Here is a 14740-nt window from a genome sequence, read left to right as displayed (position 1 = left end):
GTCCCGCATGCGCAGAGGCAGCGCTCCCCCGCTGCTGCTCCCTGGCGCTGCGGGGCCGGGCGGAGCAGGAGGGTCTGTGCCGGGGAGACCCATTAACCCCCCCGTGCCCGGCCCGCGCCCTGCTCCCGCTGGGGCCGCCCCGGGCTCTGCCCGCCCCGCTGCGGCGCTGCAGCCTCCAGGTACCGGAGCGAGCCCCGGGGGCGGGGCCGGGCGGTGACTCTGCCCCAGTGTCCGTGGGGGGGACCCGGCATCTCGCAGCGCCGGGATCTGCTCCCTGGGGGCAGCGCCCGCGGGGGGCTCGGAGCTGCTGTCCCCGCAGGAGCCCAACGCCCCCGGGCCCGGCCGGGCTCTGCCCTGGGGCACCACGGGGGAGAACCAGCCCCCACTGGGGTCCCTGCGTGGGGCCGGGCGGGGGCTGCCGGGGGGGGAGACCTGGGAAAGTGGTGGATGGAAAATGTCTGTGCAGCCCGGACATGGCCCGGGGAGGAGAAGAGCAGGTGACCCCCGGGGAGCAGGGAGAGGAAGGGGGAGCTGGTGTGATGCCACGGCCACTTATAGCAACCCTCCCATTTTGCAACTGGGTGCGGTTTCCGCCACGCAACGTGACATCTGGGTTACGGGAGCAGGGTCTGTTTGTGTCGCTGCCCCCTCCCGTGGGGACCCCCTCCCGTGGGGACCCCCCCCATCCTCTCCAGCCCTGCCCCCTTTCTCTTTAGAGAGCAACGAGCAACATCCAGGGTGCCCCCCCCCCCCCCCCCCCAATTTCCTGCTGCCTTTCTCCTCTCGCCCCCCCCCCCACTAGTCACATTCCCAGACCCCACTGCCAGTCCCTCCCCACAGCCAGTGACCTTCTGGCTCCATCCCCACTCCTTTCCCCTGTGAAAGCCACATCACCCAGGGCTCTGCTGGCCATGTGAATATCCTCACCCTCGTGTCCCGCCCCGACACCAAGTGGAGGGACTATTTGTTACCTGTGGAGGGTGAGGAGCCCCGGTGGGCCAGTCTTTATTCCACCTTAGTTCCAAGGCCCGCCGGGGACATTGGTTGGCGGCTCCTTCATGGGGCCGTGAGCACGGGCGTGTACTTGGCGCGGTTCACCCCTATTCCTGAGGCCTGCCCATTTTGTGGCATTAGGGAGACCCTGGCGCACGCTTACTTTGAGTGCGCCAGGCTGCAGCCCCTTTTCCGGCTTCTCCAGAACCTCTTGTTGAGGTTCTGGTTACACTTTTCCCCGCACTTGTTTATTTATGCACACCCTGTTCGTGGCCCCACTAAGTCGCGAGACCTCCTCGTCAACCTCTTCCTGGCCCTGGCCAAACTCACCATCTATAATACCAGGGAGAGGATGTTGGACGAGGGGGTGCTTTGCGACTGTGGGGCCTACTTTCATACCTCTTTGGTTTCACGTCTCCGTGCGGAGTTCCACTGGGCAGCGTCCGCTGGCTCCCTTGCCACCTTCGAGGAGCAGTGGGCGCTGTCCGGGGTTCTCTGCTCGGTGTCCCCATCTGGTTCCCTGATTTTGAACCTCTGACCGTCACTTTGTTCCCTGTTTTTTTATTAGTTGTCCCACGTAATCATTTGGTACTGGGTCCAGTGGTCCCTCCCACTAGGCTGGGGGAGGGGCCTTTAGTAGTGGGCGGCTAAGCCCGCCCACTTCCCGGTTTGCCAATACGGCTCTGCCTGGCTCGTGCGGGGCCGTTGGAGCCTCTCCCGGAGCCGGAGAAGTTTGTCTCCCGGCTCTGGGCATGCGCAGATCTGGGGTGGGGGCAGTCACGCATGCGCAGAGGCAACGCTCACCCGCTGCGGAGCTGCAACCTCCAGGTACCGGAGCGAGCCCCGGGGGCGGGGCCGGGCGGTGACTCTGCCCCAGTGTCCGTGGGGGGGACTCGGCATCTCGCAGCGCCCGCGGGGGGCTCGGAGCTGCTGCCCCCGCAGGAGCCCAACGCCCCCGGGCCCGGCCAGGCTCTGCCCTGGGGCCCCACGGGGGGTCCGGAGGGAGAGGACCGGCCCCCAGTGGGGTCCCTGCGTGGGGCCGGGCGGGGGCTGCCAGGGGGGAGACCTGGGAAAGGGGCGGATGGAAAATGTCTGTGCAGCCTGGACATGGCTGGGGGGAGGAGAAGAGCCGGTGACCCCCGAGGAGCGGGGAGAGGAAGGGGGGGGGCTGAGATCCCCTCGGATTTACCGCTGTCCCCTCCCGTGGGGACCCCCCATCCTCTCCAGCCCTGCCCCCTTTCTCTAGAGAGCAACGAGCAACATCCAGGGTGACCCCCCCTTCCCCTCAAATCCCTGAGAAGGTCTCTGTTCTCCTACACCGATTGTGCCCCATTTTCTCTCCACTTTGCCAATGTCTAGCTCTTATTGTGTCTGGTGGGGCTCTGAGGGGTATCTGGGGTCCCTGGCCAGGGACTCTGGGGACTGGGTTCCAGGGAATATCTGGTGGGACCCTGGCTGGGGTCTCTAGGGGCTGCTACTAACAGTATTCCTTCTCCCTGATCAGTTTGTTCCAGAATCCTGGCTCCAAGCACTGCCCGGCAGTCCCCAGCCACATGCCCGGTCACTGTGATGACTTTCTATCCACTTATCAAACACTGTGAGGTGAAATCACAGATTTTGCTTTTCTCCCCTCTTGAAAACTGCAGGACCTTCTGGTTTCATTGGGAATATTCATGCCCCCCAGTCCTTGTCCTAGATCTGAGGGGTGAGGGAGGTGGGAAGGGGGTTAGCACTACCACACAATGCTCTTTTCCACAGCATTCTGGACTCATTCTTTCTGAAATCTGGTTTCATTGAGAACATTGTTAATCCAGAGTCACTGTATGGAAAACAAGCAGATATTCCAGATGGACAGTGAGGCAAATGAGATTAGTAATTCTCCCTGTGAGGAGGGGCTCTCATTAGCTGCTCTCCCCAGAGAGCTAAAGGAGGGAAGCTGCTCGAACGCTCTGTTCCTCTCTGCTCAGGATATTGGGGTTCAGGTTCCTCTGTCAGATGCTGCAGCCTCCATTGTGATCTGGGAGACCAGGCTTAGCAGCTGCTGCTCTCCCAGTGGCGGTTCTGTGCTGGGATGTGACCTTTTAAATAAAGCTTCTTCTCTGCACTGCCCACTTGATGACTTTCTCCAGCCTTGGGGCAGACCTGAGCCCTATTTATACTAAATTCTGAGCCACAGACTCCAGGTAACTGAAAGAAACCCAGGGAAAATGCTGTAGTCTGGTATTAAAATGACTCTACACAAACAGCTGTGCCCCCTTCCCCGGTCATTTGTCCTGCCATTAGCAATTGCAGGAGCAAATCCAGCCATGGGGAGCAACCAACCCAGGAATGGGACTTTCCTACCAGATCGGCAGGGAAAAGGAGATAGAAGGAGAAAGACAGACTGAAAGGGGCTGTGGGAGAGAAGAGTTTCAAGAGAGATTTCCAGATCTCTAATCTGCCCAGACAGATGTATTAGTGCACCCTGGGTAGAGTCACTTTCCTGTGGACAAGATGAGGATCAGACCGAGGAAAACCCAGTTCCTGAGTCCATATCCCTCCTGCTGGGGTGTTGCTCCCATAGGGTCAGTGGCAAAGGGAATTGTCAAAAGTAACTCCTTTGGTTCTGCTTTTTTCTAGCCTTGTGTTCAGAGACTTTATTATGGGATGCAGGGAGGAAGAAGGGAGGTTAAAAATGTGTCTGTGGGCTTAGCCCTGCAGGAGGGGCCAGGTCTACATTGTAATAAACAGATTGAGCATTTCCCGGCCTGGCAGAATCTAGGATGTCTGTCTGCAGGGAAAGGGCCTTGGGGGAATCATGATGTGAAATTCACTGAAGCTTGTTCTGAAACCTCCACCACTGCCCTCTTCACCCAGGCAGGCTGCAGAATGACGTCCATGTTTCGCTCCAGCTCATCCTGTCCTCCCATGGGATAGGGAAGAGAAATGGCTGCAGTGGAACCAGCCCAGGTAGGGATCATGTGGGGGGAGCGGTTGGTAGGTTCCTGCTGGTGGAGAGGGACAGAAAATACACCGGAGATGGGAAGGTTTGCATAGTCTGATTTGGAGATTGGAGCAGGAGAGGAGATGCACAGGGTAGAAAAAGGGAGGAGGACAGCTGTGGCAAACCTGCTGGGAGTTGTTTAATAAGTGGCCTCGATTTTAGGAGCAGACCCATGAGATTCGGAGGTGGAAATGCTCTAATTTGTTGAACAGAAAATAACCCACCTACATGGGGCTAGGAAAACTGACCAGACTGATAGTGCTGGAGCCCGACCCGACTAATCAGTGGCACCTCTGAGATATGAAAGGGGCACCCACCAGTCAGGCTTAGGGAAGCTGCTTCGCACTTCATATTCAGCTCCTCAAAATGAGGAGGGTGTTGGGCTTCCTACCAGGGAGCTCTCCCTGGACCCTGCTAGGAGCTCCATCTCCTGTATCAATCTGTGGCTAGTAGGTGTGTGATGGATCTGCTGAGAGAGACAAGGGGCTTTCTCTTCGTCCCCTCACCCTGGTGTTTCCTGGATGCTCTGGGTGGGGTGGGACTCTGTTGACTGCGAGCCACCCAGCACTTCCATTTGGCTCCTCTCCCCCACGAATAGTGGGGCAGCAGGTATTGTGTGGGACTCTTGCTCTTTCAGAGACCGGTGACCTTCGAGGAGGTGGCTGTGTAGAAGAGTGGGCTCTGCTGGACCTGCTTAGGAGCCCTCTACGGACAAGTCATGCAGAAGGACTATGAGAGCGTGACCTCGCTGGGTAAGGATTTCTGTGCCCTCGGATATTAGAAGGGTGTAACGATGCTGGTTCCGGCGGGATCCAACTGAGAGTGCCAATTCAGGACAAATTGCTTCAAGCAGGACAATTACAGCCCAAGGCTGGGGTTTTTCCACCTCTAAGGCAAACCAAACCAGCCAAACAGGGAAGACTTTGGTTTTACCCCACTGGCTAACCACAAGTCATACAAGCAATTCCCTTAGACACTCCAGTTTCCCAGTATCCCCACCAGTGCCATTCGTTATGGGGACAAATGGTTATGAAAACCAATACCCCAGTAAAAGAAAAAAGGTTCGATCCCAAAGGACCAAGCCTCAGACCCAGATCAATATACAAATCAGATCTTAACCATGAATCACATCATTGCCAATCCTTTAGAATCTAAAATCTAAAGGTTTATTCATAAAATAAAAAGATATAGATGAGCTAGAATTGGTTAAATGGAATCAATTCCATACAGTAAAGTCAAAGTTCTTAGTTCAGGCTTGTAGTAATAGTGGAATAAACTGCAGGTTCAAATCAAGTCTCTGGAGAACATCCACTGCTGGGATGGGTCATCAGTCCTTTGTTTAGAGCTTCAGTTTGTAGCAAAGTCCCTCCAGAGGTAAGAAGCAGGATTGAAGACAAGATGGAGGTGAGGCAGCTGCCTTTTATAGTCTCTTCCAGGTGTAAGGACACCTCTTTGTCCTTACTGTGGAAAATTACAGCAAAATAGAGTCTGGAGTCACATGGGTAAGTCCCTGTATACTTTGCTGAGTCATAAGGTATTTCTGCCTTCTCTCAATGGGTCAGTTGTATAGCTGATGGTCCTTATGGGCCATCAAGCAGGCTAGGCAGAGCTAACACCAGCTTCTCTGGGATGTCACCCAGAAGCATAGCATAAGTTTGAGTTACAGACAGTATAAAGCCAATATTCATAACTTTTAATACAAAAATAACACGTGCATACAGATAGCATAATCAGAACCAGCAAACCATAACCTGGTCTTAGACACCTCATTTGTCCCCCTTTATATAAGATTTGGTGCCACTACAGGACCTTAGTTGCAACAATGATCTATACGGTTCCAGTTCTTGTCAATAACATCAAAAAGGGGGAAATGAAGAGCTAAGGTTCACGCCAGTCTCACAATGCCACCTCTACTCTGCCCCATCATGCCACTGACATTTACAATCCCACTCTACCCTCTCCTCCTACAGAACACTTTGGGAACAGAGCACAGGAGTAGTATCGCACAGTGTCAAATATCTCCCGTTTGCTGAAGAAAACTGGGGGTTTGGTTCAGCATAACCAAAAGAAGGTTCCTACCCCTGGCCTTCTTCCAAACCCTGAGCCTTCTTCACCCAAACCAGAATGTACATGGGGTGTAACAAGCAGGCTGCTGGAGTCAGAGCTGCTGGTCCAGGGTTACCAGTCACACACACACTCAGGGTGACCTTGAATGCTGGCAGGGGGTATCCAGACAAGGGAGCTCCAGCAGCAGAACAATGAATCTCAGCCAGGATTACAGATGACAACTCCTCACTATTCTGGATTGCACCCCAGCATGTGAAAATGGCCTAGGTTGGTAGTGAAACTTCTTTAGACCTGGAGAGTCTTGCTCCCCCTTCAGCATGTGTAATAGCCACAAGCTCTCTTCTCTTCTGGCTCTATTCCTGAAGTCACATGACCTGATTCTTATTTTTCACATTCTGCCTTTCCAGACTAATTAGAGTCTGTTGCTCATGAATTATAGCTTCTAATTTCCCAGTGTTCTCCACAGCCAGGGATTTTCATACTCCCTCCCATTATACTGGACTCACTATATTCCCTAGTATGTCAATCCAGCCACGCTGGGTCAGATCAAAGGTCCAGCTAGCCCAGTATCCTGTCTTCTGATAGTGGTCAAAGCCAGGTGTCCCAGAGGGAATGAACAGAACAGGCAATCCACAAGTGATCCATCATCTGTCATCCATTCCCAGGTTCTGGCAATCAGTGGCTAGGGACATCATCCCTGCCAATGGCTATTCATGGACCTATCCTCCATGAATTTATCTTGTTCTTTTTTTGAACCCTGTTATAGGCTTGGCCTTCACAACTTCCTCTGGCAAAGAGTTCCACAGATTGACTGTCTGTTGTGTGAAGAAATACTTCCTTTGGGTTGTTTTAAGTCTGCAGCCTAGTAATTTAATTGGGTGACTTCCAGTTCTTGTGTTAGGAGGAGTAGCAAATAACACTTCATTATTTACTTTCTCCACTGCAGTCTTGATTTTACAGACTTCTATCATATCTCCTCTTCTCCTAGCTGAAAAGGGCCAGTCTTTTTAATCTCTCCACATAGGGAATCTGTTCCGTACCCCTAATAATTTCTGTTTCCCTTTTCTGAACCTTTTCCAATATATCTTTTTGAGACGGGGTGATGACATCTGCACTGAATATGCAATATGTGGGTGTCCTATGGATTTATATAGAAGCAATATGATATTTTCTCTGTTATTATCTATCCCTCTCTTAATGATCCACAACATTGTTTGCTTTTTTGACTGCTGCTGCATGTTGAGTGGATGTTTTCAAAGAACTGTCCACAATGACTCCAAGATCCATCTCTTGAGTGGAAACAGTTAAGCCTTTATCATTTTATATGTATAGTTGGGATTATGTTTTCCAATGGGCTACACTATGTGCTAGCTGGACATCTAGCACTGCTGAGATCCTGCATTAAGTGCTATCCCTGCCCTTCCTGTTTCTTTCTCTGCTGAACCCCACCAGCCCATGCTTACTGTTCCCAGCTTCCCCAGGATACTCTGTCTCTGGACCTCTGTCAGAGAGAAGCAGTTTCAGGGATACTTGCCCTCTGTCTGGAGTCTTCAATTTCTGGGACATGGATTTACCTTCTCTGTGTTGTAAGAGGCTCTGTCATAATGAGTGTCTGTGACATTACTCAGAGTCCAATCAGTTCTCCAACCTGGGGTGCCTTTTCCACTCTTTTACTGTGAGAACAGCTCCTCTTGGGCAGTAAACAGTCTCCAGCATGTAACACTCTTCCAGTTACACGGTATTGAGTGCTGCTAGTCAGCCATTCATGAATTACACACAGGAGAACACAAATTGTCAAGTGCCAAACTTTCCCACAGAAATTTTTATATTGCACTATCCAGCATGCTACTGAACACAAGCTCATATTAAATTTTTCATTTCATCAGCGGAAAATGACATGCACCAGCCTTGTTATCCCAAATGGAATTTCCCACAGACTTTAATCCAAACACACTGGTGTGACGTTCCCCCCAGTGTTATCTGGACTGGTGATCTGCTCGGCCTCCCCAATCCTTGGCTTTGGGAGCCAGCCTTACTCTGCTCTGTGAAAACCCCACTCTTGGGGTGTTCACACACAGCCTCTTGCATGTAAGCTTTTCCCAGCTACTGGCAAGCGAATGCCAATATCTCTGGTCCAGACACAACCCTAGGAACTGCCATCTTGCAGTGTCCAGTAATGCTCACTGGATGATGAAAGATTATATAAATTCGTCAGTTTAACAAAGAAATTCATATGTACCAGGCTTGTTATCCCAAGGTGAGCCTCTGACACACTTCAAACCAAACACACTGCTTCAGGTAGAACAAACAACGTTTTATTAGCTATAGAGAGAGATTTTAAGTGATTATACGTCAAAGCACAACAAGTCAGATTTGGTGAAGTGAAATAAAAGCAAAACACATTCTGAACTCATCTTAACACTTTCGATGTCCTTACAAACTTTGATACGTTTCACCACAGGCTGGCTGGTTACTTTTCAATCAGGCTCTCCCCTTTGATCAGCGCTTCAGTCACTTAATGGTTGGTGATGTCTGTAGATGTAAGGGGGAAGAGAGAAAAATGGCAAATGTCTCTCCCTTTTATCATGTCCTTTCTTCCCTTGTGGCTTTGCCCCTGCACCCCGCTCTGCTTCAGAGTAAGGTGAGCATTTCTGAGTCTATCCAAGCAAGGTTTACCAGTTCTCCTAGTGTGGCCTCATGCAGGTGAATCTTTGCATTGTAGCGCCCTTGCTGGACAACGGCTGTTGCTGGGTTGACACCCCACCCGGGTGTTGGTTCCTTTCCTTGCTTTTGCCTCTGGGGAGCTAATATCAGGCTGATTGGTTGGCAGGGAGTGAATTATTGGCTTAAGGAGGGCTGCATTTTTTAAATTGCTTTAATTATCTGGGCACTAAAAGTTCCCAGAAGCAGGTAAAGCCAGACCTTACACTGGAGTCTCTTTTTTGAGAATTAAAATTGTGGTGGTGAAAGCAGCGCCTTGTGCTCAGGTTCCGGGATGTCCTCTTCTGCAAAGAATTAAAACATTGTTTATATAAACAGTTTAATTTGTGAAACATGTACCCATTTCCGTTTTTTATTTTTTTAATGCAGTATACCAATGGGCTAAGGCGATCAACTATGGAGTAAGGGCCTATCCATTTTGATTCTAGTGAGTGACCTCTTTTTCCCATTTTAAGGTTCCCTTTTTTAATATTTTGTAATAGTGTGGCAGCCAAGTCCATGTTATTGGCTGCCAAACGTCCATTTGTTTTTTAACAAAAGGCTGTGATTCATCAGGGAAACACAGGGCTGGGGCTGTGAGAGCCTTCTGTTTTAGCAGGGTTAAAGCTGAGTCCTGTTCTTCTCCCCATTCCCATTTTGTCTTTTTTTAAAATCAGTTTCCAGAAATGGGTGAGTTATTTTAGCATATTTGTAGATGTGTGGTCTAAGAAAATTGAATCCTCCTAGTAGTACTCTTTAAGAGTGGACATTGGTAGGGGCGGGCATTTCTACTAGTGCTCTTACCTTCCTCTGATCTACCTGTCTCCTGTCTTGTCCTTTGGTTGGACTTTGTGCTGCAATTTATGGGCAGTTCTTTTCTTCCTTTATCAGTTAGGTAATTTAAATTAAACACAGATGCTTTGGGGCTTGCTTTTGGATTTAAAGCCATTAGCAGCTTAGAGACTGTCTTAAAAGGGACACAATCAACTTCCAGAGTTTTGATTACTTTTAACTTCTGCTTCTAAAACACACAGCTATCTGAAAAAAAAAAAAAAAAAAAAAAACCAACACACAACCTATTAGGGCTCCAGAGGGAGCCAGAATAGGATTTTAATTAAGTAGTATGGTATGTTTTCTCTTTTACCCCTTCTACAATATACACTGCACATATTCTGGGGAAAATGCACATTCCTTCCATAGTTTAATTTGTAGAACATTATCTGTATTAATTTTTACATAAGGTGTAACTTTCTTTTATGCTCAAAGCTTTTATGTACTCTTATCAAAGTGACAATTTGATTACACAGAGCCACCTTAAGGCTCAGTGTGGGGCGCTGTATACTTTTTTAATTTCTTATTTTTTTTACCCCCCAAAAAAACCCTAGAATTTTTTCCCCATTCTCCTGGTTTTAACTGCCCTGCTGCAGCCATGACTTTGGTCTTTTAAAAAGATATTGAACTTATAAAGCATTAAGGTACCTTAAGGGTTAAATGCTAAATACCAAAAAACAAACAACACTTGTTACCTGTGTCTGGCAAAAAGTGTTTCTTGGTTTTGCAACTTTGAATGAACGATTCAAATGGATTTTGAGTGTTATTTAAAAACAAAACCAATTCATCTTAAACCTGCAAGACAAGAATTTTACAAACGCGAGTGTTGCTTTAGGTCCTAAATGCTCCACATACGGTATTTACACAATATATTTATACACACTTTTTCTTAACCTTCCTTACACTGCTTTAATTTTTACATAGCTGTACATAGATTACATTTGTATTCATTTGGGGGCAGTTAAGTTCCAATAGAAACCCCTTATGTTCTTTTAGTGAATTTGACTAAGTTGTTCATAGTCAAATGATTTAAATCAGATTGTCTCTTTGCCTGGCTTTCAGACATTCCTTTGGAAAAGGGCCTTTTTCCCTTTAGAATGGCTACAAAGAAACCAAGAGTTCTTTCTATAACACTTTTCTTTTAAGATTTTTACAACGTTCAACTGCTTAATTCCCTCCAGCCTCTGCAGAGGGAACTTCTCACTCTCTTTTTTAAATTGCTTGCTTATCTCCCAAAATGACACCTTCAACTCAGATTTCACCATTCCAAATATTGTTCCAGGGATCTGAATTCCCCATGACCTACACTTACTTTTTTTTCCCCCTCTTTTGCCACTATGCCCTCAGGGCTTCCAAACTGTTTTCCAATTTTTTTATTTGTTGCCTACCTGTTTGTCAGGGCCCGACCCTGCTTTCCTTGCTGAACCATCCCTTTTCATGGACACAGGTTTTGTTTCACTACTAATTTAGCAAGGGGGTGGGGTCCTCAACTAGCCCCCACCCCTCCTTGTCCCTTTCCTTAATCATGTCCTTTAAAATTGTGAAATCACCACAATATCATTGACAAAATACTACATTGCCCAAACTCCTATATCCTTCAGAGTTTAGTTTAACAGAGTGTAGCAGCGTCAAAACTCACCACCGCGATGCCTCCTGCTGGTCAGTCTGGGAATTAGCTCTCGTCAGCCATGGAGTGCCCTCTGTGCGTGGTGTCTTGCCCTTTGTCTGCTCTGCTGGTTTTGGATCTGCGTTGCTCCCTGCTCAGCAGCATCCGCTTCAAGACACTGCCCTCCGGCAGTGCCCACTACTCCATTTTCACCCCCTTCCGGGGAGGGTAACAACACTCCTTTGGCTTGCACCTGCCTCAGTGACCAACCACAACCCCAAAGTCTAGCCCCTTCCCTCGGGCATGTTGCAGTCTGTCTCTGCCACGCATCTCTGCAGCCAGGGGCAGTACAAGGGGGGGAAGGGGGACCCAGGCCCACCTGCTACTCTGGGTCCCAACCCAGGGGACCCTCTAGTAGCAGCTTCTCTGCCCTCCTTCTCCAACTGTTTTCCCTGGGCCATTTCCCCCTTGCACCTTCTCGGCCCTTCTAGTCAGGTACCACAGCCTGGCAGGTAAAGGGCCAGAGCTCTCATCTGCTCCTCCAAGCCCTTGCTCTGTCCCAGGTGCTTACCTCCCTACCTCAGGAGCCAGTCCTCCTCCCTTGCTAGTCAGGGAGAGACTCCCTTCTCCTTCATTAGGCAGTCTTTATTATAGGGCCCAGCCTGGCCCTTATTGGCTACCTCTTCCTTGGCCCTGATTGGCTCTCCACAGGCCTTTGCTGATTGGCTGCTGGTCTGCGCAGAGTCTCTGGCTGTTCCAGCCCTTTCTCTCATGGAGTGGGGCAGCTGCCCCACTGCACAGAGCATGATCTGTTTAACAGGAGTAATCTCTTGAACAAAGTATCATCTTTGGATTGCTTCCTTTTAAACATTTCTTACACAGGTGCTACCACTATTTGTCCACCCTCCTATATCTTGCAGAGTTGAGTCTCACATAGAAAATACTGCCTGAACATATATTTTTATGAATTTATTTTACCTTTATAACTTCTCTATGCCCATGCTCATGCTGGGACTTATAAAACAGAAAAGTCTCTACCCACTAAAAAGAACTCTGCCTGACAGAGCAGGATGGGGAAACGCTAAGCCCCCTACCCTTTGGGCTCTATCCTTCTATGACTGAGGGTATATTCACCTATGCAATTTTCCCCTGACAGACGGATAGGAGCAAGGACTCTAATCCTCCCCCTTATGGCCCGGCACTTCTAGGACCAGGGGGTCAGGTGTGGCAGGTTTGTAGACATTTTGGTGGTGCTCAGAACCTGCCCCTCCAACTCTGTCCCCCCAAACTCCACCCCCCCACCTGCCAATGGCTCTGGGAGGGAGTTTGGGTGGGGGGAGGAGGTCCTGGGCTTGGGCAGGGGATTGGAGTGCAGGACAGGAGACAGGTTGGGCTTTGGAAGGGAGTTAGGGTGAGGGAGGGGGTCTAGGATGCAGGCTCTGGGATGGAGTTTGGGTGCTGGGTGCAGGCTCTGGGGGTGCAGGAGGGGGTGAGGGGTGCAGGCTCTAGGAGGGAATTTGGGTGCAGGAGAGGGTGTGTGGGAAGGAGGTTGGTGTGCAGGCTCTGGGTTGGAGTTTGGATACTGGGTGCAGGCTCCAGGCTAGTGCAGGGGGTGGGTGTGCAAAAAGGGGTGAGGGTACAGGCTCTGGGACAGAGTTTGGGTTCTGTAAAAAGAAGAACAGGAGTACTTGTGGCACCTTAGAGACTAACAAATTTATTAGAGCATAAGCTTTCGTGGACTACAGCCCACTTCTTCGGATGCATATAGAATGGAACATATATTGAGGAGATATGTATACACACATACAGAGAGCATAAACAGGTGGGAGTTGTCTTACCAACTCTGAGAGGCCAATTAATTAAGAGAAAAAAAACTTTTGAAGTGATAATCAAGATAGCCCAGTACAGACAGTTTGATAAGAAGTGTGAGCATACTTACAGGGGGAGATAGATTCAATGTTTGTAATGGCTCAGCCATTCCCAGTCCTTATTCAAACCGGAGTTGATTGTGTCTAGTTTGCATATCAATTCCAGCTCAGCAGTCTCTCTTTGGAGTCTGTTTTTGAAGTTTTTCTGTTGTAATATAGCCACCCGCAGGTCTGTCACTGAATGACCAGACAGGTTAAAGTGTTCTCCCACTGGTTTTTGAGTATTTTGATTCCTGATGTCAGATTTGTGTCCATTAATTCTTTTGCGTAGAGACTGTCCGGTTTGGCCAATGTACATGGCAGAGGGGCATTGCTGGCACATGATGGCATATATCACATTGGTAGATGTGCAGGTGAACGAGCCCCTGATGGTATGGCTGATGTGATTAGGTCCTATGATGATGTCACTTGAATAGATATGTGGACAGAGTTGGCATCGGGGTTTGTTACAAGGATAGGTTCCTGGGTTAGTGGTTTTGTTCAGTGATGTGTGGTTGCTGGTGAGTATTTGCTTTAGGTTGGGGGGTTGTCTGTAAGCGAGGACAGGTCTGTCTCCCAAGATCTGTGAGAGTAAAGGATCATCTTTCAGGATAGGTTGTAGATCTCTGATGATGCGCTGGAGAGGTTTTAGTTGGCGGCTGAAGGTGACAGCTAGTGGTGTTCTGTTATTTTCTTTGTTGGGCCTGTCTTGTAGGAGGTGACTTCTGGGTACTCGTCTGGCTCTGTCAATCTGTTTTTTCACTTCAGCAGGTTGGTATTGTAGTTTTAAGAATGCTTGATAGAGATCTTGTAGGTGCTTGTCTCTATCCGAGGGATTGGAGCAAATGTTTGGGTTCTGGCTCTAATCCTCCCCCTATTGCCTAGATCTTCTATGACAGGTGTCCACCCCAGAGTGATTGATCACTTTATACGCATGGTATACCTGGGTGTGCAGGGTCTGGGAGGGAGTTTGAGGGGCAAAGGGGGGGGTACAAGCTCTTTGTGGGGGGGTGCAGAGGTTACCTGGGACTCCTAGGCAGGGCAGGCCAGGAGTCTCCATGTGCTGCTACCCCCAGGCACTGCCCATTGGCTGCAGGGGCACTTGGTCAGGACACAGCCCCCCCCCGCCTCCCCGGGGATGCAGGGAGGAGCCGGCAGACACGTGGAGCAAACAGGGAGGAAGCCACTCAGCTCCACTGCACTGCCAGTGGTGAGTGGGGGCCCCAGGCTGTTTTAAATGGCCTGAAGGATGTGTTGCAGCCTTATGGCGCCCTTGCGTCTGTCTCCAGTTCTTCCCTTGTACATCTGGCAATGGCCTTCACACTTATTTCTTAAAACACACATTTCTTATTCACACACAATACAGAATTAATTTACACACAACATTTTGAACAGAAACATCAAATTGCAATGAAAAAGAAAACAATCATGGCATTCTTTTACTTATTTTACAATGCTAAACCTACAACAAATTGGTGACCCTCGAAGGTCTGTTACTGCCTTGAAATCAGTCCAGACACAGATTCTGGCTGATGTATCTCTACCCGTTGTCCCATTAGGCCATTCCTTTCTGTTATTCAAAAAGGGTGGCTGGCAGGATATGATCAGACCATACACCAATACATTTAATACATGCTACATTCTTATTCTTTA

At 49.3% G+C, this 14740-nt stretch overlaps 2 protein-coding genes across 3 annotated transcripts in view; one reads left to right on the top strand and one right to left on the bottom strand.

Moving 5' to 3' along the window:
* The window catches only part of LOC117870004 (zinc finger protein 883-like), a 75153-nt gene that overhangs the window by 15683 nt on the left and 44730 nt on the right, over window positions 1-14740 (bottom strand). The window lies entirely within an intron of this gene.
* The window catches only part of LOC117869999 (zinc finger protein 883-like), an 80149-nt gene that overhangs the window by 61977 nt on the left and 3432 nt on the right, over window positions 1-14740 (top strand). Inside the window, exons 1-4 of one of the 2 annotated variants that reach the window (XM_034757136.1) lie at window positions 1685-1821; window positions 2498-2595; window positions 3850-3942; window positions 4614-4728. The exons of the other annotated variant lie outside the window; for it this stretch is intronic. Of the exons in view, the coding sequence (XP_034613027.1) occupies window positions 4695-4728 (34 nt within the window). The 5' untranslated portion in view covers window positions 1685-1821; window positions 2498-2595; window positions 3850-3942; window positions 4614-4694. Of the gene's footprint in view, window positions 1-1684; window positions 1822-2497; window positions 2596-3849; window positions 3943-4613; window positions 4729-14740 lie in introns of those variants that run through there. 2 annotated transcript variants of the gene reach the window in all.

The sequence above is a fragment of the Trachemys scripta genome, chromosome 25, assembly GCF_013100865.1.
Source record: "Trachemys scripta elegans isolate TJP31775 chromosome 25, CAS_Tse_1.0, whole genome shotgun sequence".
NCBI lineage: Eukaryota > Metazoa > Chordata > Testudines > Emydidae > Trachemys > Trachemys scripta.
This window is presented reverse-complemented; position numbering and strand designations above follow the sequence as displayed.